The sequence below is a fragment of the Ambystoma mexicanum genome, chromosome 1p, assembly GCF_040938575.1.
Source record: "Ambystoma mexicanum isolate Mex_15411 chromosome 1p, UKY_AmexF1_1, whole genome shotgun sequence".
Lineage (NCBI taxonomy): Eukaryota > Metazoa > Chordata > Amphibia > Caudata > Ambystomatidae > Ambystoma > Ambystoma mexicanum.
The window spans coordinates 570,970,422-570,996,434 of NC_090921.1; the positions used below are offsets into that span (position 1 = coordinate 570,970,422).

The 26,013-nt window shown below is 47.6% G+C and overlaps 1 protein-coding gene across 1 annotated transcript in view; it reads left to right on the forward strand.

Moving 5' to 3' along the window:
- IZUMO4 (IZUMO family member 4) overlaps positions 1 to 26,013 on the forward strand; it is a 1,032,821-nt gene that overhangs the window by 917,196 nt on the left and 89,612 nt on the right. Inside the window, exon 5 of the mRNA XM_069620420.1 lies at positions 16,018 to 16,093. Within this exon, the coding sequence (XP_069476521.1) occupies positions 16,018 to 16,093 (76 nt within the window). The remainder of the gene's footprint in view (positions 1 to 16,017; positions 16,094 to 26,013) is intronic.

Here is a 26,013-nt window from a genome sequence, read left to right on the forward strand (position 1 = left end):
AAACTAACTCCTTCATACTTCGCATTCAGTTTAAAAAATGCCCTAATTCCAATATCCAAGAAAGTAAAGACATTGGGAGTCTACTTACAAGCCTCACTAGGAGCAGAGGCCCATACAGCATATTTAAAAAGGAACTGTCAATACCACCAAAAACTCCTGAGAAAAATTAGACTCTTGCTCAACCAAAAAAACAGCATTACCATAGCCAGAGCAACTATACTGTCAAGACTGGACTACGGCAACTCCTTGCTTCTGGGAGCTAATATGAAATGCCTGAAGCAATGCCAGGTAATTCAGAATAATGCCGTTAGGACAATCATGGGTAGGCCAAGGAGGGAACACATCACAGGCGATAGGAAAGATCTACACTGGCTGGCCATGGAGGAGAGAATTACTTTTAAATCCCTCACAATGGTCCACCGATGCTTGTATGGCAAAGCCCCAGCATACTTGAAAAAACACTTCAAGTGGCATGAACCATCTAGAAATGTAAGATCCTCCAACAAAGGTCTTCTCCAGAGGTACTCTGCCTTTCCTCTCCTTCCACAAGAAGCTCATGGTATCTCAAGCTCTGGTTCTCTCTAGCTTGGACTATCGTAACAGCCTCTTTCTAAATCTACCTGCCTCTACTCTCCGCCCTCTGCAACTAATCCAGAACAGGACTGCAAGACTTGTCCTTGGCCTGAAGCCCTGGGATCGTATCTCTCCAGCTCTGAAATCTCTTCACTGGCTCCCAGTGGATGCAAGGATTAAATTCAAAACCCTCTGCATTGTCCACAAGACTTTCTGGGGCCTAGGTCCAAAATACCTTCAGCTATCCCTCCGCAAATACCTCCCCTCTCGAGCTCTTCGCTCCTTTACCTCCAACTTACTCAGGGTCAGTCGTTTTTCTAAGAAACGAGCTGGGGGTAGATCTCTGTCTTCGGCTGGGACCTCCATCTGGAACAGCCTCCCAACCACTCTAAAACTTGAGGAGAACCATCTCCGGTTCCGGAAGCACCTCAAGACCTTCCTCTTTTCTTCTGCTTCGCTACCCCTCTCCCCTGCTAATCTGTTCTCTCTTGACACCGTGCACCTCGCCATTCTCTGTCTTTTGGGCCCAGGTACCTGCTCATCCTGTCACCCTCCCGCACTGCCTCCGGGCCACCCCTTGCACTGGGGTCTGTATCTGTACCCATACAGCCCCCCCCCTTTTCTTCCTGCACTTATCGGACCTACCCTGTCTGCTGCCTTAAACCTAGCACTTGCAAATTGCTGGCTGCATTACCACTGTTTGTTGCCTTTATTATTGATTTATTGTTATTTATGTGTTTCTCCTCTGCTTCGCACTTTCCACCTCTCCCCCCTTCCATGCACTTTTCCCCTCCCCCTCTCTCATGCACTTGCGTGTTCTCAATGTCACTGAGCCTAGTAAGATCGCTGTTTTGTTCTCCCCTGTTCCCCTCCCTTGCCTTGACGCGCTCTGAAACACTTGTGTACGAGCGTGATAAAAATAAAATATCAATCAAAAATCAATCAATCAACCCCAGCTAAAAAGCAAAACGGCCTGGGCAAGGCCTTTCCAAACAGAAGCATCCATAAATGGAATGAACTGCCCGTATCCTTGAAATTAGAAACCAACTACATACTCTTCAGAAAGAAGTTAAAGACCCTACTCTTTAAATAAACTGGACTAGCGACCTCTCTCAGCTCCCGATGATACGATCTTCTGTGTACCTATTGTTGTCCTGTTTTTGTAATCACTGTCCTGTCTTTTTGGAATGCGCTCTGATGTCTGCGGGCTTTAGCGCTATATAAATAAATTAAATAAATAAATAAATTAAACAGTGTAACAAACATTTCCCTTAGGGGTGGCACAGCTACCAATAGATGTATATCTCAGACTAACATCTTAGAGATATGTTCAGAACCAATCACAGATAGACCTCTCCTGGCTGACAGTGAGTCAGAGAAGCAGTTGGATGAGGTGGCGTCTTTTGGAATATTTTCAAAAAGGGCCTCAACAATCACAGATATTGTGTGGTCTTCAGATTTAAAGCTAAAATCAACCATAGACAAACAGTCCTTGGAGAAGCCACCTAAACTAAATAACTGTTGAGTGGTGTTGAACATTCAGAAACCAAATTCCTCACACACACTCAAGGGACGGTCCAAAGCTTCCGCATCTAAGCTAAGAAGTACCCAGCCTCTATCAGACAGTAAAACTCCTGACGATTCACTGGATCTACTGAACATGAGTGTACATCTTGAGGACGATCCGGACCTGGACTACCCACCGTCAGAAGGACGGAAAAGGAAAGCAGTGCGGGAATAAACGTCGACAAAGATTTACCTTCACAAGAAAAAAAGAAAATAACGAAAGACTCTTTGGCTCCAACGTTCCTCACGCTCAAAGACAAAAGAAAAATCCAAATGAATAAAAAATTGAAAGAAACCCATAAGATCGCAGAACCTGTCACTCCAACAGTCAAATCTATTAACTATAGATCCAAAGAGAGGCATGAAAATGGGAATAGAAAAGTTTACTGGAAACATGACACCACCAATACCAACGATTCCCCTAAAGGACTGAATTATAGGTCCGTGGTGCTAGATGATCATAGAGCAAGAATATTGTCGCAGCAAACAAACTCATTTCCAATAACAAAACACACGAACGTTTCTGACCGAAACTCCAATCGAATAACCCCGCAGGAGAAAAAGACGGGACTAGAAAAATCTTTCAAAATCAGAAGAGTAGCTGACAAAAGGGATAATCTGATATTAAACAGACGGACCCTGATGCAACTATTCTCAAGAATACCAAGCCTAAAACGATTAAGATCAAGTCATTTGAAAATCGTGGAGCCGGGAATAGATGGGCGCAACGATTCGGCTTTCCTGTTTATCGAATCCTCCACGGTAAAAGACTGGATGAGAAAGGCAGTTGATGATTTATATCAATGGGGATATATACAAGACGACCTTAGTCAGAAGACGTATGAACGATCCCCTGCCCACAGCCACCCTTTTAGATCAATCTACAGGTCGCATCGACCATCCCAAGAATCTAGGCTTGAAGGAAGAAGATGTTTGCTTTCTAGTGAATCCAGCTTCCCCTCGACTACCAGGAACAAATCAGAAAGTGAAACTGTAAATAGAAAAACAAGGAAAAGTGATTATCCTTTGAAACCTCGACCTCATGGGGAAAGATTACAACACAAATCACCCTCAATGGAAAAATCTCGAGGTTTTGGTCACTCGATCTCTAGTGATTGTGACTCATTGGTCGAACCTAGAGATCCTAGAGATCCTAGAGATCCTGATCGATTCCCGAAGGGTCCAATTCCAACAATGAAAATCACTTTAGACCAAAAACTAACATCGAATGAAACCAAAAACTCAACCCAACTCAAACCACGCTCTTTTCTCCAGCTGAGCGTGGAGAGCGGGCCTCCGTGAGTTTTGTGTTTGTGCTTTAAAAAAAAAAAGGAAAAAGAAAGTGAATTGTTTCCACGCGCTCCCAGCGCGGTGTTTGGCCTGCTCCTGCTCCCCCCTCCCACTTCCTGGTCTTCCCCTCCCTCCCCGCCTCCCTGACCGCCCACCCCCCCTCTGATTGGCTGTGTGCCTGCCTCCCCTCTGGCCTACTCGACGGCCGTTCCCCACGCTCGCTTCTTTTCTCCAGCTGAGCGTGGAGAGCGGTCGCCGGTGGCCTGAGGGGATCAGCAGGCCTGGATAGCCCTGCCTGGGCCTCCGTGAGTTTTGTGTTTGTGCTTTAAAAAAAAAAAGGAAAAAGAAAGTGAATTGTTTCCACGCGCTCCCAGCGCGGTGTTTGGCCTGCTCCTGCTCCCCCCTCCCACTTCCTGGTCTTCCCCTCCCTCCCCGCCTCCCTGCCGCCCACACCCCCCCCCTTCCTCTCCCTCTGCCTATAACCTCCCCCCTCCTGGGCAGCCCTCTGCCCGGCAGCCCCCGCGGCTAAGGGCCCCAGGCCAAGGGCGACTCCTACAGTGCGGCTCCCTGTATGTCTGCAGGTGTCCGCAGGGGACGCCAGGCGCCAGCTCCTCCGCTCTCCGGCCCACCCCTCCTCACCTTGCTCACCTCATCCGCATGATGCCTCGCCCCCCCTATTCCAATTTTTTGGTAAACTAGAGTGCTTTTCTCCCCTCGCAGGATTCTCAAACTTAGGTGGCCCTGACCTACTACGCATTACTGTTTGCTCTGCATTGTGTTAAACTAGGGTGTTTTTCTCCCCTCGCAGGATTCTCAAACTTAGGTGGCCCTGACCTACTACGCATTACTGTTTGCTCTGCATTGTGTTAAACTAGGGTGTTTTTCTCCCCTCGCAGGATTCTCAAACTTAGGTGGCCCTGACCTACTACGCATTACTGTTTGCTCTGCATTGTGGTAAACTAGTGCCCTCCACTCACTTCCTGTCTGCATACTCGTGGCGTCCGCTTCCCCTCCTACTCCATGGTGCTCTCTATCTCGCCTATCTACTCTAACTGCTTCTCCATTGACTATCCTGCTCTCCTCACTAAATCCGGTAGGAAAAAGTTTAAAAAGGACATCCTGGTCTCCAACCCAGGCCTCCCTATCGCTGACACCTACACGAGCGCCTGCTCCAAGGAAACTCTCACTGACATTCTCTTTTTCGTGCCTTCACCTGACCTATGGACCCCTCACATGGTCGCTGTGCTCTCTCCTTTCTCCACCTCTCCCATTAATGGTGGCACCCGTTGGGATGTCCTCTTGGCCCCTTTGCACTCCTCTAAAGCCATCATTAATGTCTATGCTAACGGGACCGTCTTGGTCCAAGGCCCTCAGGCCAACCTTCACCTCTTTGATAGACGCTTCCCATGCCTCATCAACTTCCTCTCCGCTCCCGCTGTCCCCCCCCCTCTGTCCTCGGCTACCTTGCCTCTCCCCTCCCTCCCTGCCCCTTCTCTTGCTCCCTCTTCAACTCCTTCTCTAACACCTCCGCAGGGCGTACCTCTGATCTGTACCCCTCCCCGGAAGTTTTTCAAGGGTGGCAACCTTCTCCACATTGCCACTCTAAATTCTCGCTCTGCCATCAAGCACTCCTCTGATATCTGTCGCCTTCTTGAGGAACTGGACCTCGACGTCCTCGGTCTCACTGAGACTTGGTTCACTGCCAGCTCTGCCACCAGCTTCGACACACTCCTACCTGACGGCTACAAGATCCTCTCCGTGCCCAGGCCCAACCGTTCAGGGGGTGGTGTTGCCCTTATCTTCCCTGAGTGGATTCCTGCCACTGTCATTCCTACGCAGACCTACTCCTCTTTTGAATGTCTTGTCTGCCGACTCTCTCTCTCTCCTAGCCATTCCCTTACCGTGGCTACTATCTATCGGCCACCTGGTCAAATTTCCTCCTTCCTCTCTGAGTGGGCTGACCTCTCCTCCTCACTCCTGTCCTCAACCACCCAACTCCTCTTTCTCGGTGACTTTAACATCCACCTCGATGCCTCCTGTCCCCCTACTGGTCTCTTTCGCGAACTCTGCAACTCTCTCTCACTCTCTATTCTCCCGTCTGGGCCTACTCACTCTGCAGGGCACACTCTTGATGCTCTGATCTCTTCTGACCTTCCCCTCTCCCTCCCTCTCTCCACTCCTCTCTCCTGGAGTGATCACTTTCTCCTATCCTCCCACCTCTCCCTCCCTACCCCACAGGCAAAGCCACCCTCTTCACTGCCACTCACCTTCTCGGTCATCCGGCCCATGAAGCGCGTGTCAGTTGAGGCTTTCGCTGCTACCTTCTCGCCCCCTCCTCCCCCCGGCTGACTCCCACCCTGACACAGCCCTCTCCATGCTCTATTCCTCTATATCTGATACTCTCGATATCCTTGCCCCCGTCATGAGAATCCGCCTGAAGCCCAAAGCCAAATGTAACTCCTGGTATGACTCGGATCTCGTCACCCTAAAACGCAAGTGCAGGGTGGCAGAGAGGAAATGGCATGCTTCATGTTCATCCTCTGACAAACTGGCCTGCCGCCTGCTCCAAAGGCAATACCGGCTCTCCGTTCTCACCAAGAAGAGAGCCCTTATCCAAGCCCGCATCTCTGAGGCATCTAACAACTCGGCCGAACTCTTTAAAATCTGCAAGGAGCTGGCCAACCCTGCTGCAGTCTCTACCTCTCCTGTCCCCTCCCAGGCCCTCTGCACTGCACTGGCCTCGCACTTCATCTCAAAAACTCAGGACATCCTGTCCTCGCTCTCCTCCGCTCTCCTCCCTCCCTCTCTTCCCGGCTCTTCCTCTTGCTCTCTTGCAGCAGCCCCTCCGCCCTCCTTCTCTGCTTTTCCACCTTTTTCTGCTGATGAGGTTTCCAGACAAGTCCGATCTATGAAAGCCTCGTCTAAACAGGTTCACCCCTGTTCCTCCAAAACCATCAAGGACCACATCGACTCCCTGGCTCCTGCCCTGGCTGACTTTTGCAACCACTCATTTGCCTCTGGAGTCTTCCCATCCCCCCTCAAGCACTCCCTTGTGCACCCCCTCCTCAAGAAACCCTCTTCCGACTCCTCCTGCCCGGCCAACTATCGCCCAATCTCCATTACTCCCTTCCTGGGCAAACTCCTGGAGAAACTGGCCATCTCCCAGCTTAACCTCCATGCTGAATCTGTTGGTAATCTTCATGACCATCAATCCGGCTTCAGAGCGGCCAGAAGCACGGAAACTGCTCTCCTGAACATCCGTGAGGACCTGCTCCTTAACCTCGATTCCAACACTCCCTGTGTTCTCATTCTGCTCGATCTCTCCTCTGCCTTTGACACTGTCAACCATGCCATCCTGCTCAACCGTCTCCGTGATAACCTGGGTATCACTGGTCAGGCTCTGGCATGGCTGACCTCTTTCCTTTCCGGTCGACCCTCCCAGGTCCAAATGGGCTCCTTCCTCTCTGACATTTTTTTTTTTTCTCCACCTGTGGTGTCCCCCAGGGATCCAACCTCTCTCCCTGGCTTTTCAACCAGTATCTGGCACTCCTTGCCCACCGCATCGCCGCTCTCTGCCCCCACTTCCAGTGCTATGCGGACGATACCCAGCTCATTTTCAGGCTACCCTCGGCCTCCTCCTCTCCTTCCCTCATCTCCGACTGTCTGTCTGCTATCCAGGAATGGTGTGCTGCCAATGACCTCTGCCTTAACGCCAGTAAGACTGAGATTCTACTCATCGGCACACCCACTCCCTCCTTCCCTGCAGCTCTCTGGCCGGCCTCCCTTGGCCCCCTTCCCGCCCCTACCTGCAAGGCTAAAAACCTCGGGGTCATCTTCGACTCCACACTCTCCTTCTCTCCTCATATATCTGACGTCTCTAAGAAGTCACACTACCAGCTGCACCTCCTCAGAGGTATTCTTCCCTTCCTCTCCTTCCCCCAGAAGCTCACTGTCTCCCGAGCCCTGGTTCTCTCAAGGCTGGACTACTGTAACAGCCTCTATCTTAATCTGCCTGCCTCCACTCTCCGCCCTCTGCAACTTATCCAGAACAGAACTGCGAGACTTGTCCTTGGCCTCAAGCCCAGGGACCGTATCTCTCCAGGACTGAAATCTCTTCACTGGCTCCCAGTGGATGCGAGGATTAAGTTCAAAACCCTCTGCATTGTCCACAAGGCCTTCTGGGGCCTGGGGCCTAAATACCTTCAACTCTCTCTTCCTAAATATCTTCCTTCACGAGCCCTTCGCTCATCCGTCTCCAACTCCCTCATGGTCAGCCGCTTCTCGAAGCAACGAGCTGGGGGTAGATCTCTCTCCGCAGCAGGGGCCTCCCTCTGGAACAGCCTTCCTGCCTCCCTGAAACTTGAGGAGAACCATCTCCGGTTCCGGAAGTACCTCAAAACCTTCCTCTTCGCTTCTGCCTTCTCACTCCCTCTCCCCTGCTAAACCTGCTTAACTCCCCACTGAATTCTGCACTAAACCTGCATCTGGGCCACTCTCAGCGACCTCGGTCCAGGGCCCAGCCACTCTCAACTTGCACTGCCTCCCTGGCTCCCCCTGCACTGTGGGACTGTCACTGTATCCCTACAGCCCCCCTTCCCAGCACTTCTCAGCACTTGCTCTGCACTTACCTCGCACTTGCCACCAGCTGGCCCTTTTTATTTATTATTTATTATTTTATTACGCTACTTCCTTGTACTGCACTTCCCCCCCACCTCCTCCCCCTGCACTTTCTCCTTTTCCCCTTACCTCTGCACTTGCGCGATCTGAATGACACCTGGCCTAGTAAGATCGTTTGTCTGTCTTCCCCCTGTTTCCCTCCCTCCCTGCCTCGTCGCGCCTTGAAACACTTGTGTATAGGCGCGTTACAAATACCATATCATATCATATCATATCATATCATAAACCTAACGGAGGCAAGAGCGTGGAAAAGTGGTCTTGGATTGCACCTGCCTTAGCCAACAAAGACGCTTAGCAATTAGCAAAATCCACTATAGTACATCGACCATGTGAATCATTGAATGCAAGCCCAATGGAGAATCTATCCATCATTTCGTGGAACACTAGAGGCTTTGTTCACTTGACCAATGAAAGTGACATAAATTTGGGATCACACAACGTAATAATGTTACAAGAAACGTGGCCGTTAAACAAACCTTCTCTGGACGGCTTTGAAATTCACTTTTCCCCTGCATACAGAGGTATTAAAGGCCGGCCGATGTCTGGCCTATTAACAGCTTTCCGCTCTAGAAGTGGGTACAACTTGATTTCATCGCTGAGATTGACAAAATTCAAACAAGCTTCCTTAGTTCTAAGGAACTGCCACACCGCAAAACCAGAAGTGATAAAAAGGAAGCTGATGTTTATAAATACCTACTGGAACCCAAATGCAATTACTGATAACGATTTCTTGAACGACCTGGAAAACGTTATCGAAATAACATCTGAGAACCATGACATTGATCACATTTTGATTGGAGGTGACTTAAACATAACTTGCGAAGGGATCGGCAATCAAAAAGCTACCCACCCGCAACATATGGACTCACTAAAAAGGGCTCATTTATGGGAGTCACTTATGAAGATCAATGACCTGCACAACCTCCACCTGGTATTCGAAACAACAACTGAAAATATACCAACCGGGGAGAGAGACAACCAAGCAAGAATCATCGATCATATCTACGGCTCACGCAATCTGCTTAGGGAAATAAAAACGTTTAACGTAGTAAGAACAACTCATAGCGATCACAATATGCTGCAGATGCTGTGGACTTCTCCAAAACCATCAACCCAGACAATTCAGCACGAATTAGAGGCTGACTGTAGCACAGTCTGTCTCAAGATAACAAAAGCAGGAATTGCACAACTAGATAGACGATGCTCCGATATTGGCATGGCAACAAAACAATAGACTATCGCCCACTTCTCCTGGCTTTTAAGAAACCGGACAGAAAATCAACAAACCACGCAAGACCTGAAACTCATACATATGACCAAGAACTAGTTACAAAGCGCAGATAGATACGCAAATTAAAGAGGCAAGCAAAAAAAACAACTTCACTCAATATAAGAGCGGACGCCATCAAAGCAGAAAAAGAGTATAAAGCTTGGGTGAGAAATCACAGAAATAAAATGTACCAGACTGACTCTGAAGAGATGCTGAGAGCCATCTGCGAGAGAAAAACAAGTACCTTCTGGACCTTAGTAAAAACTACTATGAGATCATCAAATGAGGCACTACAGAACAGCGTGGGAGAAGCGAAGTGGATTAACCACTTTGAACAGCTGTACCAAGCAAGAAACATCTGCCCACAACTAATGCCGGAGGGGGATCCTGAGCCATGGGTCATTCCGCATAACCCAGAGCGAATATTGGCCAAAATAAAAAAACGAAATCACTCTAGAGCCCCAGGCCCAGACGGGGTGACCAATTCCAATCTGAAAAAACAGGCAGATCTATGGTCGATATTCATCAGCAAAGTATTTGCAAACTTCCAGAGAACTAGATCAATCCCAGCGTCATGGAAATGCACAAACATTGTCCCAATATTTAAGAAAGGAGCAAGGGACAACCCTAAACACTACCGCCCAATCGCATTACTTGACACAATAGGAAAGATCTTTGCCTCCTTTGTATTGGACCAGTTTCAAATCTGGACCAACAATAGCAAAATCAACGATCCCCTGCAGACTGGTTTTGTTAAAGCGACAGGAACAACAGCAAACATCCTTCTGCTGAGAATACTTAAAAACAAAGTCGTGGAAGGCAAACCAAGAGTATTTATGGGGTTCATAGACCTCGTACAGGCATTTGACCAGGTCAACCGGTCCAAATTGTGGAACAAACTCATCTCTTGGAAATGCCCAACGCATTTATTGGCGCAAATTAAAGCATTATACTCTGAAACCACAATCCAAGTACACCTCAGCAGAGCGGGACAATTAACGAAACCTATTGAAACGGGCCGGGGGGTTAAACAGTGCTGACCCTTGGCCCCTGTGGTATATAACACCTACATTGCCGATTACAAGATCAGAGAACTCGAAATCAGCTTTTCCTCCAACCTTCGGCCGTGAACGTCTACCGCGATTAATCTATGCGGACGACATTATCATTATCGATTAAACACAAATAGGCCTGCAAAGAAAATTGGACAACTTCGCCTTATTCATCAAAGAGAACGATTTGGAAATAAACAACTCCAAAACTAAGATAATGGGCCTCATTACGAGTCCGGCGGTAACCGTGGTGGTAAAACAGCCTGGTTACCGCCGGACTCGTATTACCATTCCGCCTCCGTGACTCCTGGAATTACCAGGGCATTACAGCCCTGGTGTCCCGGGAGTCACGGAGGCGGAATGGTGTTAATCCCCATTCCCATTGAGTCTGATAGGACTCAATGGGAATGGGGAAGTGGAAACACCGGCACCATCTTGTGATGGTGCTGGTGTTTCCACGTCCGCCTGCAGGGGCCGGGATGGGGCGGTCCGGAATTAACAGTGGCGGCGGGTTTACCGCCACTGTTAATTCCGGACCGCCCGACCCGTAATGAGGCCCATTGTCTTTTGAACCTACGAAGAAGAAAAACGAAAATTCAAAGTGGTTCATTGAGGGGAAAAAGCTAGACATAGTCAGCAGCTTCAAATATCTAGGTGTGACTCTCAGCTGAAATAGAAGAGACCTACCAATGCAAGATGCTCTCCAAGAAAAACTGAAATCCCTGATCTCACAGACCAAAGCTGTAAACAGGAAATATGGAAGATTTTCCTTCATTCCGGTCCTGAATTTTTATAAGGCCAAGTTTGTACGAAGCCTGACTTACGGTGTAGAAGAAATGCCAAACCTCCCTGAAACTTTATGGGACAAGTTAGAAGGAAAGTTTTGGCGAAGGGTCTTGTCACTCCCACAATCAACACCAATAGCTTCGATCCAGAGGGAACTAAGCCTCCAATCAATTTCATCGATAGTGACTCGCAACAGAATCATGCTATACAGGAAGATAATTGACGCCGCAAGCCCACATATATTTGGCCTAAACAAAAAGGAACTTCAAGAAAACAGCACCAAGATCATGTCAAGATGGGTCACGGATATTCAAGAGAGACTTGGACAAATCATCTGCACAGAGGAGGATCTTTTGAAAAATCCGACCAAAATAAAAAAAAAAGCTACTGATCCACAACTAGATATCAACACAAGATCAGGCTAGAAGAAACAAATTGACAAAGAATATTCCCTTGATAATAAACAAAATCAACCAACCTCCAAACTACATTCAAAACTTTCACAACAAAATAAGATTGAATTTACTAATGACTAAAGACGTGGTAACCATAAGGAGCAAACAAAGTGAAAAATCCTACCGCTTTTGCCAAAATAAGGAGTCAATCAAAATTCTGAGACACCTACTATTGAACCGACAAGCCCTCGAGCAGCAACGAAAGACTTATTTTGGACACATTCTCTTCGTCTCCACTCCTACGACGAAAATGAATGGTGGTCACGTCTGTTGAGTGGCGAGAAAACTACATGGGTGATCGCTGTTACCAAATTCTTCAAGAACCTGAAACTAGAGACTGTAGGAATATATTAAAAGCTAAAACGAAAGAGTGCATAAGGGGTCATGGGATGGGGGTGTCCTTCGAACTGACCAGCTGAATCTATAATCGAAAAACGAAAGGAGAACTTTTCAGGGTTTATGAAAATAGAGACTACCCATCAGCAACTTTGTGCAATGCACTCTCTCTCATTTTCTTCTCCACTTAACCCCCCGCCCCCTCTCTAGGATCTTGACTTTCTTTTTAACTTTTATTAGATCACAGAAATGAAAATTGACGACTCTTGTAAAAATTGATTTTCAATTAAAATAAGTAATAATAAAAAATAAAAAAACGAACACCTTTGTGTCTTCCAGTACACAAGGATGTCATTCAGTCTCTGTTTGGGGGTCTCAGGCTTTTAGAGAATAAGGGCAATGACCTTGAACAATGTCCCAATAATCAAACAATTCCCGGATGATATTCTAATCCACTGAAAGATGGTGTAAAAACAAATCAAAACACTATAGTTCTATCCTCAAGGCTAAATGGAGGTGTGTTCTGACTGCAAAGTGAATATTGTGAGTTTTGACAAGAGAGACTCGACTTCAAGGTATACTCAATTCCTTCAACAGGAATATAGACCAAACAAAGCTGATAGATTTGTATGAAGAAGCTGACATGACACTGGTAAGGCTCTTCAGCAGTTTATTAATGTAAAAAATAGGCCGTGGGTATGATTCCACCTCAGACCTCTCTTCTTCATACAGTGCCCAACTGACTCCTGTCAGAACAGCCTGCACACGAGCCCTGCAAACATTCAATGTTCCACTCATCCCAGCCTACAGAAAACACACATGCTGCACTAAGATATAACAGAAGCCTGTTGAAACGCGATCATTGACACCATTAAGTCCAAAGATGAGTACCAATTGAGGATGTTCCAGGTCAAGGCTGAATTTTATGCCAAACCTGTGTGAAACTACTGGTTAAAAAACAAAGCCTGAGAGTCCTAATACTGTCGATATCTGTATGTTGTATCACTGTGGAAGCTCCTACACTCCACCAGTATCATTAAACCCAGTGCTGACTTCTACCTTAAGTATGGCCATTTAATACAATGTGCAGCTGGGGAAATGGGACAAAATAAAAAGGGAACCAGCCTTGTGTTATATCTTGTCTGCTAATAGAGGGAACAGACCATAATAGGTTTTCACATGTCCCTCCCTGAATCTCCTCCCCTGTCAAATACCCTGTTCACCTGGTGGGTAGTCTTTTGAACCTGGGAGGGGTTTATTGTTATAAAGATTTGCTTGGTTCATATGCCGTCCTTGGAGATAGGTCTAGTATGTCCCTATTACATTCAGGATCCAAATATTCAAAGGTAGCAGGTCAAGTGGGGGGTTGCTTTTTTGGATCAACCCATCGATATTTATTGTTGAAACTGGTCCGCAGGATTTCCTGGAGTACCACATAAACTGCCCAGATGGTACAAGTATGTTACTAATTAACCTGTATAATCGTGAGGCAGCATGCAGAGGAACTTCTCTTTTTGTTCACTTGCAAGATCGTGTGGATAATTGAAGGCACAAACATGGAGCGTTTACAAAGATTTTAGTAATACCAGTACCAGTAATACTGCTGATTCTTGCAGGTAAGGTGCCATAATCACCTTCAGCTCTTAGCTGGAGGTAATTCGGGCACTTCACCGTCAAACTTTTAGTTGGCCAGTTTATGTTAATACCGGCATGTTAATTCGGCACTGGCCAATTTATAATAAGGCACATTGTTCTTTATTTTGTTTCTTATCTGGCTGTTCCTTCTTTTGTTTCTTATCTGGCTTAGTCTGGCAACCTAGTACAAACTTCCCTGAAGCAGTTATTCCTCCTGTTTGGAGGTGCAATCCAGTTTTGTATTCACCTATTACTCAGTGTTGACATTACACTGGTGACCTGGATTATTGTGTTACTTACTGCTGCTAGTTCAGCTAGGAAGATTAGTAAAATGAAATTACTTACATCTAAAAACAACACACACTTTTCTATAGTGACAACGTTGTCATTTGAGTACATCCCATATTTTCACTGTTTTCCCATGCACTTCTTTGGACAATAAGAGAGCGCTCCATGTTTTGGATGTTAGGGCAGCACTTATTTTGATCATCTGAAGGACGTCAGGAGCTCAGGTTTTGTATCAACTGTTATAGCCCTATTCCAGGCTGACAGGTTTATATGGCTTGTTTCTTTGGATAAGCAATTAGTGTTCTATATATTTGAGTTTTATTTTGTCTGGTGTCTTCCCTATCCAAGCCACATTTATTTGGTATGCCTTGCCTTCGTGGTGTGAGTTTTGTGCTGCCTTAACGAAAAATCGTGTTGACTCCTAGACCTACAAACACACTCTCTCTAGATGAGCCTCTCACCATCCCCATTCACATATCATGTTATAACTGCTTTACATATCCTTTTGAAATGTGATGGAAAAGAAAAAAAACAAGGTGGAACCCTCTAATGCGATATCAATAGTGGAATGTGTAAGCAGTGGTGGACTGGCCTATAGGGAACTCTGGAGATTTCCCAGTGGGCCTCTGCACCCTTGGCCTCTTTTGTGTGGTATTTCCAAATGTTCCCATAGCAAAAGTATTGGACATGCTGAAAAAGTGTCATATGGGACCACTTTGAACATTATTTCCAGGGCCTCTTTTGGTCCCCAGTAATTATTTCCAGGGCCTCTTTTAGTTCCCAGTCCACCCCTGTGTGTAAGTAGCCCCCAGAAGGAAGACAAGTAGTTTCAGTCACGTGATTTAAGTCATCCTAATAGGATGTACGTACACAAACTCAGGGGTTTGGGTAGAAACAGAGGCAAACAGACCAAGTATGGGGTAGTGGCGCAAGAAGTAGTGGTTGAACTGTTCAGGACAAGAATGTTTGTATGTTTATCCACATCAAAACATGTCAACTTGTGCTGTATGGATATATCCAAAGTGTTAGAGCAAATGTGTTGAAAACCTTATGGAAAGAAGTTTGAAAGATCACAGTTTGAAATAAAGATTGTGAGCAAAGGTTGAAAATAAGGAACAGTCTATTAAAATAATCAGGGGGAAGATGTCAGATGATTGCAGGAACAAAAGGGTGGGGTCCCCTCATTTTCATATTAAACGGGTGTATGGAAGAAGGATAACTCAGGGGCAACGTGTTTGTCTTGGAAGCAAAACAATGCAGTGCAACAGAGGTTTGAACCCCAATCCCATGCTTAGAAACACCTTATAAGTATTTAGCACGTTATAAATGAACAATTATAAATGAACAATTATAATTATTATGTTATCAAGGGATCTGCATGATAAAAGAAGGGTACATCTCCATTATATTTTTTCCAAAAAATGCATGATCTATGGGATTGAAGGGAGGACGGCCGAGGTGGATATCATGGGAGCAGCAGAGGGAACAAATATTCAAGCATCATTTTAACAAACAAAATGCACCAAGAAAAAATATGTTCATCCTTTTTCAAACCATGTTTTATTTAAAGGCATAGCATACTAGTTTTGAACTGCAATTTTTTAGGTTTAGTTTTACAACTTTTAAGTTTTCATACTATAGAATGTAATCTGTTAAAGCAGGGGTAAATAGCCCATAGTCGTTTTGACCTCTGCACCTTTTCTACAAACCTACAGTTCACTGGTGAATGCGTTCATGATAAATTGATTATGTAAATCAGGAATTTGCCCATTGGTTTGTGGAGCACAGACTCCAGATCATCGTACATCCATCAGGCACTAAAGACAGGCAAGTCTTGGGAGGATAGCTCAGGGGAAACGCGCTCACCTTGGAAGCAAGACGACGCAGAGCAACAGAGGTTCGATCGCCGGGTCTGCGCCTACAAACCTCTGGGTATTAAGCGCATTATAAATAACCAATTATATTTTATAATTATATAATTCTATCAGTATTGGATTATGATAGGAACCAGGAGGGTTAAGGTTTGCTTAAAGTGTGCCACAACTTTGACTAATACAACTCCCCTCACATATCCCTCTTGATTTTTTAGGAGTCTACGAGTATGAGACTGTTTCCTGCGAGAGCTGCAATATTACCCTGACGCCCTGCTTTGGATACCATTGCAAGTATGATGGGTTGGTGAAATTGTATTGTGTGAAAGTATTTATGCCTTAGAAACATGGGAAGGCAAGTTAAAGACACACAAAAGTAATTTTCTCCACCCATACCATTCATTATCGCGCTTACCGATGCCCCACAGCGAGTCCCTTATAATGCTTCCAATATTGACAGCTACACTGGCGCACAGTAATCAAGTACATACCTTTGGCAGGTGTGAGGTGGCAAACTTTAAAAGGCAGTAAGAAGGAGTTCACCAACCCCTGTCTGGCACAGGTAGGCACGTTCAGCTTCCAAACAACCAGACATTTCATCCCATCACAGTGTTTGGATAGGGCTCCCAAGACTTGTTGAAGAAGTCAATGCAAGTGATCCAAGCATCTGCCTTGTCTTGACAAAAATGCCTTGTGCATGGAGCAGCCATAATAGAGTGATTGAACTCCTGAAGGATGAACCAGATGCTTTATAAATGAAGCCCAGGCCATGTTAAGGTTTTTCAGTCAAAACCCACCTTGCCTTGCTTTAGACTTTGTTATGCTCCAACAAAATAGAGGAGCATTTCCCATTGCAAGGTAGGGACCCACGACTGGGACGGTGGATCACCACTGAGATCCAGACCCTCAAGCAAAAGTTCCTTTGTGGCCTTTTCCTCTGCACTGGACTTTGCCAAATCCTCCAACGTTACAAAGCTAATATTCTCCCTTCGCAATCACCGCTGGAAGCTTTGTTCACACCACCCAGCCAATGTTGCATGCCTGCTCCCTCTCTGGTAATCACTTTGCTCACTTCCCTCTAAAATCTATACAATTTGGAATGCTCCCACATCCCTCCTTTCTCTTCCTCTCTCGCCCTGCTTCTGTTCACCACCGCACCTGTTACCCCTTCTACTCTCAACTACTTCTCCTACACCTCTCATACCGAATTAGCATTCATCCTTTGCAGTTCCAACCCATCTTTCATTCCTATTGACCAGTTTGTTTAAAATTGTGTCAAAGACTTTGGTCCCAATCACTTGTCCTCATCCCTCTGAGCTCTTTAATCTCCTGTTCTCTGCTGGACGTTGTCCTGCTTCCTTCACATTTTCAACCATCCAACCTCTTTTGAAGAAGCCCTCTACTGACCCAAACATCCCAGTGAACTGTCACCTGGTTTCCCTTCTACCTCGTTATTCTGAGGTCTTTGAGCAGGTGATCCTCAACTGGATTCTTGAGGCTAATGGCCTTCAATCTGGCTTTCATAGTAAACATTCCAGCAAGACTGCACTCATGCATGTTTCCAACTTTCTCTCTGATGCTCACCACTCCAGACTCTTTTCTCTTCTCATCCTTTTGGACGCCACTGACGCTTTCAACATTGTCAGCCACTTCTCTAACATCCTGTCCAGGAACCTGGGTTTCTCAAATCTGCTCTAGCTTGGGCTGCATCCTAGATGGAGGGTCGCTCCTTTAAAATCGTGTTACACTGGCAAACCTCTAACCACCAACACTCTCTCTGCCAGTGGCCCCCAAGGAACAGTTCTTGGACCTCCTCTCCTCACCCTCTATACGTCTGCCCTAGGAAGACGTATCTTTTGGTTTTTACTATTACCTCTTTGTTAACAACACTCAAATGTTTTTCTCTGTTCTCTCCTTCACCACTGCCATTTCAGAATGGATTACCAACTGTCTTTCTGCAATCCGTCACTGGATGGGTATCTGCTGCTTCATGATGAACACTTAAAAAATGGAAGTCATCTTTCTCTCAGCTTCCAACAGCAACCCTCCCCTCTTCTATCTCCTTTCCACCTGACCTTCTAGCTTCCAAACCCAAGGTTTGCACCCTTTAGATCATCTTTTATAGTAACCTCTGACTGAAACAATTCATCACTTCAGCTGCCTCTGCTGATCATAATAACCTTCTAATCGATCTGGAAATTCATCTATTTTTGACTTAGCACTCTACGAAAACTCTATTCTCCATCTTTGTGCTCAGCAAACTTGACTACTCCTTGGTCTTCCTCTCTACTCCTTCCTCCCTCTAAACAAAGTTCTAAAGTTCGCTACCTGCACTCTTTACAACCTTCCCAGATCCTTCCCCACTTTCTCAGTACCTGGCAGACAGTATTCTGCTGCATCTGTCTACTGACCATATTTATCCTTCTATGCCTCCTCTCAAACTCACTGGGCCTCATTACGGGTTTGGTGGTAGCTATGCCGCTATTGGCGGCATGGCTGCCTCCAAAACCGGGTACGGGTTCCCTGAATGGGGAATTACCGGGCCATTCCGAGTTTGGAGGGCCCAGTAATTCCTCCCTCAGGGAACCCGGGCCCGGACCTTTCCCATTCCCATTCGAGCCCCCATAGGGCTCAATGGGAATGGGAGAGGGAGCTAACAATGGGCTGTTGTTAGCTCCCAGGTCCTCTCGCGGGACCCGGTAACAACGCCTGGTTTTACCAGGCGTCCTTACAGGATCCCGCAAGGGGTCCTCGTAATCAGGCGGAATGGGAATAACGGGTCTGCACCCATTAGCGGACCCCGTTAACCCATTCCGCCTGACTCGTAATGTGGCCCACTGTCCCATTCCCCTCACACTTCCCCATGTCCCTGAGTGCCTCCTCTCGCTTCCACTCTTTCTCCCTGCTCGCCCCACTCTATTGGAACACATTGTCCATCACAATGAAAGTCAGCGCTACTGTGGATCTCTTCAAAGCTTGGTCTGATCGAAATTGACAAAGCTGTTCTTCAAATAAATCCAAAAATATAAATGTACGAAACCCAGAATAACATTAATTAGAGTTGTATTGTGCATACATTTTCTTGCAAAACATTGAAGTAATCATCAGCATCCCATTTGTTAATGGCAATAGACTATATTTAAATATGTAAATTAGACCTCAAATGAGAACTCAAATTGGCTCCTGTTAGCATCCATTGTAGATTCCATCTTTACCACTCTGATGCAGCAGTTGTAAAGTATCAATATAAAGTGGTTACTGAAAGTCTGCATCGCTCACGAGCAACACACTCACTAAGGGAACAAGGTGACATCATTCGGTCCAACATAAAGTGCAATCTAAATCCCCAATACAAAATAAGTCTGATACTGTACTGCTGTCTAAAAGTATATACAGGGTTACGTTGTATCACCGCACTACAGTAGACAATATAACTTAAAATTAAATGTCTAGGTGTGTGCGTCTCTCTCTCTAGAAGTATGTAGGTCTGCTCAGGAATGTGAATGCACAGAGGTGTTTGAGCATGTTCAGGTGTGTGCATATGCATGAAGATGTGTGTGTAAGTAGAGGGGTGTAATTGTACAGAGGGGCATGTGCACATTGTGATAAAGCCCCTGTCTTTCACTAGGGGTGCCGAATGGTGCAATCACAGGGGCTTTGATATAGTCGAGGGCCAACACCTAAGGTGTGATGCTGGGCGTAGAGGTCAGTATCTATGGATCACATGCTCCCTCCATCAAGTGCAAGTGGAATGTCCATATGATCCATAGATACTGACCTTTGGGGAGGGTCCATGTTACCCATACAGAGTAATAGACCTCGAATGTGTGTGGCTGGGGAATGCCGTGGGATACTTGCCCATGCTGCACTGGTGCCTTTACAGTATTCCCACAGTAACATCTACTTTGTTAACACTGTGCCCCTGGACAGCTCATGGGATAGTGATTCAGCATGAGACTTACTTTTACTAAAGAATTACCCATACATGTTTCGTCAGCGCACAGGGACACCTCAACAGAAGAAATGTGGACCAGCGGTACGCAAGGGTTTTGCAACAGACTGTGCATAGCCAATTCAAGATGGCAAATGAGCATTTTGGATGCTCCGCTCGGTCTCAGCTGTGGGCCCTCACAACTACACTTACATCAGGTGCGGTGAACCCAAATTGCCTAACAGGCCAATAACAATCTCAAATCTGTTATCACACACAGGTGACCTTTATGGGAAACATGACAAGAGAGGGGGCTTGGACCCAATAAAAGCAGCATGATGGAGTTGTGTGAAGGGTGGCGAAAGAAATGCAGAAGAGAAGTGTAGCGGGGATTGCACCAAGCACCTTATAGGGAGACAGGTGTATGTGGGCACACAATGCACGTCTGTTTATATGACTTTTACTGCATACTTGACCTGCCTCTTACCTGTCTCCAACTCCACTTACCTGGGTCCGAGATCACCCTGGGGAGCCCCTCAGTGGTGTGGAAAAGGGACGAGAAGAAAGAAGGTACTGCAGGATGGATTTTTCCCCCCAAATACCCGCAAGGAAAGCAGACAAAAAGTTAAAGTAACTGGCACACAAAGGGAAAGAAGAACAAAGGAATGCTGGTCGATGGTTCTTTTAGCTGTTGAATGCTTCTATATATTTTTCTCTTCCGGTACACCAACAGGGTTTTTTGAGAGTTTTGTAAAATATAAAAGATGAAAGACCATGTACGAAAACCCTAAAGCTAAGCAGATGTGTAACTAAACCTTCAAAATTAATATAAAAGGTCCTTAAAAGAAAAATACAAAGTCGAAGGCGTGGCCAAGATGGCGGACTGAGTGGACGTGTTGTGGATCCCAGCCCGATGCATTAAAGAAGACCACTGACATCAGGCACATCTTTAAACACGGGAAAATTGGTGTGATCTGAAAATGAGCTGGCGAACAGCATAACGGTGGAAGAAAGGAGACCGAAGCCGGCGAGGGAGGAAGAGAGGAGCGGACTGGCAAATTAGTAGAAGAAATCCAAACGGGGAAAATGGCGGGCGGTCCCAGCTAACCTTGGACATTGGAGCTGAAGCAAGCCGGAGCTGAAACGAGGGCACCCAGAGGTGGAGAGAGGACGACAACCGCACCAGTGGTGATCAGGCTGGGCTGGCAGGTGAGATTCGCACTGGGCGGAAGACCCCAAAGAGACAAGGAGAAGTAGAGGTGGAGCAGCGAGGCCGCATAGCGGGAGAGCCGGTAACGGGAGGAAGATCCGAAGCAGCGCCTGATGTTAGAGGGAGCAGGTGGCGAGGAATCAGAGCAGCCCACATTGGATCCTTGGACCAGCTGGAGAGAAGCAGTGAAGGAGAAGGTCCCCGTGTTGCAGGAGCGAAGAGGCGGGTGGCCGGGACCAGCAGACGTCAGGCGACCCACAGAGGAGCCCCCCAGGCGTGGAGCGGGAGCCCATGAACGGGAGAAGTGAGAAGGGGGAAAGTGAATCATACCAAGGAGGAGCTAGCTGTTCCTGCGGGGGTGCCACCAGTCCCGCTGCTGGATCTTCGGAAGTGGGGAGGAGGAGGAACCCAGAGGAAGGACCAAGCAACCATGGACGGGAAGAACGGTGAAGAGAGCAGAAATAACCATGGCGGGCCAGGAGACCCAGCACCCCCTGTGGAGTAACAGAGGAGGAACGCAGCGCAGAGAGCAGAAATCACTGCAGCAGCCCAGGAGACTCAGCGGCCCTTGTGGAGAAGCAGGAGAGGAAGCAGAGTGTCATGTTGCGTGCGGCGGTTCACCCGCCTGGCGCTGAAGCTTGGGCAGGCCTGCCCGACGACGCTGCGCAGGGGCGGGCCGCAGCACAGAAAGGACACAACTCATTCGGGTGGTGCTTAAACCCGGACTGGCGTCATCCCGCCAGTTCCGGTGATTCCTTTATTTTTACAGCGTGTCACATGACCTTGCCGTAACAGGGCACGTGACACCACATTCCTCCCCAACTTGGAGATATTTTGCACTGCTCTCAACAACAAACATTTCGAGCTGGCATTACATATGAACTGACACACATTTTATATGCACATGGTCTTGCTTACTGCATTCAGGGTTCATCTTGGTGTGAGTTTCTGACAGTAGATTTCGTCTACTACGGATCCTTGGAGGCGGGACGATGGTTTGGGCTTTTCTCTCAGACGGTAACGAGTGCTTCTCTCCCTTGGTGTGTCCCCCTTGGGGATCTCTGCTTCAGCTCTCTCTTCTTGCAGGTGTGGTCTGTCTGAGACTCTTGGTGTGACAAAACTATCCGGTGATGTTGGTATTTGGGGTGTGTGTGGCGTTCCCGCTTCTCCCCTCGGAGGCATTGGATGTTCTTCCCACAGTTCCGGGGGTACTTTCCTGAAGTGTGATATGTTTCTTGTTACTGTTTCTCCCCCTCTAGTAGCGGTGATCATGCTGTGGTTGGTGATACTAACTGTCCATGGTTGAAGCTCGAAATTGAGGGACATTTTCTTAGGCGGTGCTCGGTTTCTGACGATGACAGTGTCCCCCGGGGTCAGCTCCCTGTGGCAAGCTCGTCTGGCAACGCTTTCCTGTTCATTTCGCCTCAGCCGCGTGGCATCTATTGCTGGGATGTCCGGTTCTGGGGCTGTCCACTGGGGGTGTATAGGAAGTTCCGCTTGTATGGGTACCCCGAGCATGAGAGCAGCTGGGCTGATTCCCGTGGCAGAGTGCGGGGTTTGCCTGTGTGTTCTCAAAAACCGATATACCTCTTTCAACCAAGGGCGTCCTTGCTCCTTGGCGATCCTGATGACTTTATTGAATCGTTCAGCATCTCCATTTGCTTGGGGCCATCTTGGGGTAATTCGCTGGTGTTTGACGTTCACTTCCTTGAAATATTCGCGTAGTTCCTGACTGGTGAATGATGGTCCGTTGTCGCTCTTCACCTTTCTCGGGATTCCATGTGTGGCGAATATCTTCTCTAGCGTGAGGATAGTGGTTTCGGCGTTAGTGGATGCTACGTGTTCTACTTCGGGATACCTGCTAAACTCGTCGATCACCACAAGTAGGTATCCTTCTCCGGCGATTGTGCAGTGGTCCATGCTGACTGCGTCCCAGCGTCTGCAGCTTCTAGGGACACTGCCAATCGGTTCAGGGTTTTCTGGTCTTCTGGATGCTTGACAGGCCGCGCAGGACTCCACTAGCTCCACTACCCTTTGCTGCATGTTTGGCATCCACATCCTGGACTTAAGGTACGCGGTAGTCTTGACGATGCCTTGGTGTCCGCTGTGAGCTAGTCGGAGGGCTCTCTCCTCAAGAGACTCTGGTAATATGATTCGGTGTCCTTTTAGCAGTAACCCTTCCGGGGCCACCGAGAGTTCATGCCTGATCCCGAACAGAGCTCTGAGTTTGACCTGTGCCGGTGTTGTGCGTTGGGCCATCAACGTGAGGTAGTTCTTCCAATTCCCGGATTGGACAGCGGCAGTGGTGTGCTGTAGGATGGTGTCCGCCTCTGTCTCACACGCCACTTCGTGCAGGGTCAGGGCTCGCGGTCTCGCGCAGGCGACTACCTGACAGACGTGCTCCTCAGTTTCCTTCGCATGGCGTTGTTCATTGTCCGTAGCGGGCCTCGGGTGGCGGAACAGGTAGTCCACCGGGTTGTCTGATCCTGGGCGATATTCAACTTCAATATTGTAGGGCTGTAGTTGCAGCATCCATTTTTCTATGCGTGCAGGCGGATGAGGGGCAGAGCCTCGGAAGATCGGTATCAGAGATTTGTGATCTGAAAATACTTTCGCCTGCTTGCCTAGCAGGTACACTTTGAAGTGACGGCACCCCCACAAGATGGCTAGGGCTCCCTTCTCTATGTGTTCATAGTTCTGTTCGGGCTTTGTGAGTGCTCGACTGGCAAACTCGATGGTGAACACCTTCCCTTCATTGTCAGTTTGGGTTAACACTGCTCCCAGGCCAACCGTGCTGGCATCAACGAGGAGTTCAGTCTGCCTTTCTACGTTGAAGAAAGCCATGGTGGTGGAGGCGGACAGAGTGTCTTTAATTTGTTGGAACGCTTGTTGATGAGTCGCGGTCCATTCCCACTTCTGGTCTTTCTTTGTTAATTCTCTGAGTGGACTTGCAATGCTGGCAAGGTCAGGAATGAAACATGCGCAGTAAGTCGCCATCCTCATGAAGCTCCTCACCTCTGAGGCTGATTGTGGTGCCTTGGTGTCTTTTATGTCTCGTACTTTGGACGGGTCAGGGGACACACCTTCTGCGCTGAAAATGTAGCCAAAGAAGCATAGTTCATCTTTGTCGAATTCGCACTTTTCTGCGTTGAGGGTTAGGCCTGCTTCTTCTAGTCTCTTCAGGACTGCCGCTAGTCGTCTGTAGTGTTCTTTCTTGTCCGGTCCGTATATGAGGATATCATCACTGATGTTGGGGGTGCCTTCTAATCCTGCGATGACTTTGCGGATTTCGTGCTGGAACACCTCTGCAGCAGATGATATCCCAAAATTGAGTCGTTTGTACCTCATCAGGCCGAGGAGAGAGGAAAAAGTAGTAATGTACCTTGATTCTCTGGATAATCTTAGCTGGTGATAGCCTGATCTGAGGTCAAGCTTACTAAAGACTGTTGCCCTGGTGAGGTCTACGATGAGCTCGTCTATTGTGGGGGTTACGTGGCGTTCTCTTCCGATGGCTACGTTAGGAAGCCTCATATCTATACATATTCTTACCGCGTTTGGCTGTTTGGGTTTCTGGGCTACTACCATGGGTGAAACCCACGGGGTCGGTCCAGATGTTCTTTCTATGATTCCTGCTTCCTCGAGCTTGGCTAGTTCTTTCTCCACAGCGCCTCTCAGGTGAAATGGAATCCGTCGGTGTCGCACTGCCTTCGGTTCAATGGTGGGGTCTATGTGGAGCTTGATGGTTCTCCCCTTTAGGCATCCAATGCCCTGGAATAGGGTTCTGTGTTGTTGTAGTAGGTTGCTGAGTTCGTCGTGTTTGAGGTCGGAAGCGAAGTGTATTAGTTTCAACTTCTCCGCTGTTTTGCAGCTCAATAGCGTCTCGCATCCGGCATCCACTACGTAGATGCGTGCACGGCAGTTGGTGTTCTTGTGGGTAAAGTCTGACTTGAAAGATCCTTGCACGGGCAGGGGTCTCTTACATCCGTAGGCATAGAGCCTGACTTTTTTCTCGTGGAGATTGGGTTTCGGGTGAAGTCTGTTGAATGCTACTAGTGGCATGACGTTTACAGTTGCGCCAGTGTCGATGACTACTTTTAGCGATTCCCCGTTGGAGAGGACTGTGCACGATGGTCTCTTCCTCCATCGAGACCGAAGTGGTTCAACAGCTGATATTAGGTGTACACGATGTACTTGTCTACTTCCTTTTTTCCGTCTTCCCTTGTCTCTCCTTTTGGGGGATGTGCTACTATCGCTGTCATCACTGTCGCTCGTGTCTGGGGACCTTTGGGAATCATCAACAGCTCTGGCTTTCCCTTTTCATGCTTGTTGGGAAGAAGATTCTCTGAGTGCAAACTTCTTCCGGCGCTCTTGTGTTGGTCGTGGGGCCGTGTCTTTGTCGCTCTGGTTCGGCGGGTTTAGGCAGACTGCGGCGTAGTGGTTGAGGCGATTGCATTTTCTGCACGTGGATCCCCATGCAGGGCAGGATTCGCCTCTGTGCCATGGACCTCCGCACCATTTGCAGTTCTTGTCTCGCCCCTGTGATGGGTGGGGTTTCTGACCTTGTTTCGTGCGATTGCTCTGGTGTCTGGAGATGGCTGCAACATCTTCTGTGGGTCCGGGGCTGTCCATTGGCAGTCTTTGGATCGCTGCTTCCATTATCGCTACCTGGTCTTCTGTTTGTTCGTGGAGGCGCGCCATCTCGAGGATACGGGACAGGCGTATGTTTCTCTCAGATAGTATGGCCCTTCTTAGTTTTTCAGAGCATATCCCGTTGATGATCTGGAGACGGATCGCAAATTCTTCGTCCGGGAATTCACAGCCTACCGCCATTTCACGAAGGCGAGCGTGAAATTTGTCTACTGTTTCTTTCTCCCGTTGCCTTGCCATGCAGAAATGGAAGCGCTCGTAGTCTGGGTTGAGATCGGGTTTGAACATATTAGTGAGCGTGGTTTTGGCTGCGTCATAGTTGTCGTAGTTTCCGCGGTTCGGGGTAGCGGTGAAAAGGCGCAGGGCAGCTGCTCCGATGTTGAGTAGGGGGAAAGTGCGCTTCTTTTTCGCCACGGTAATGTCTCT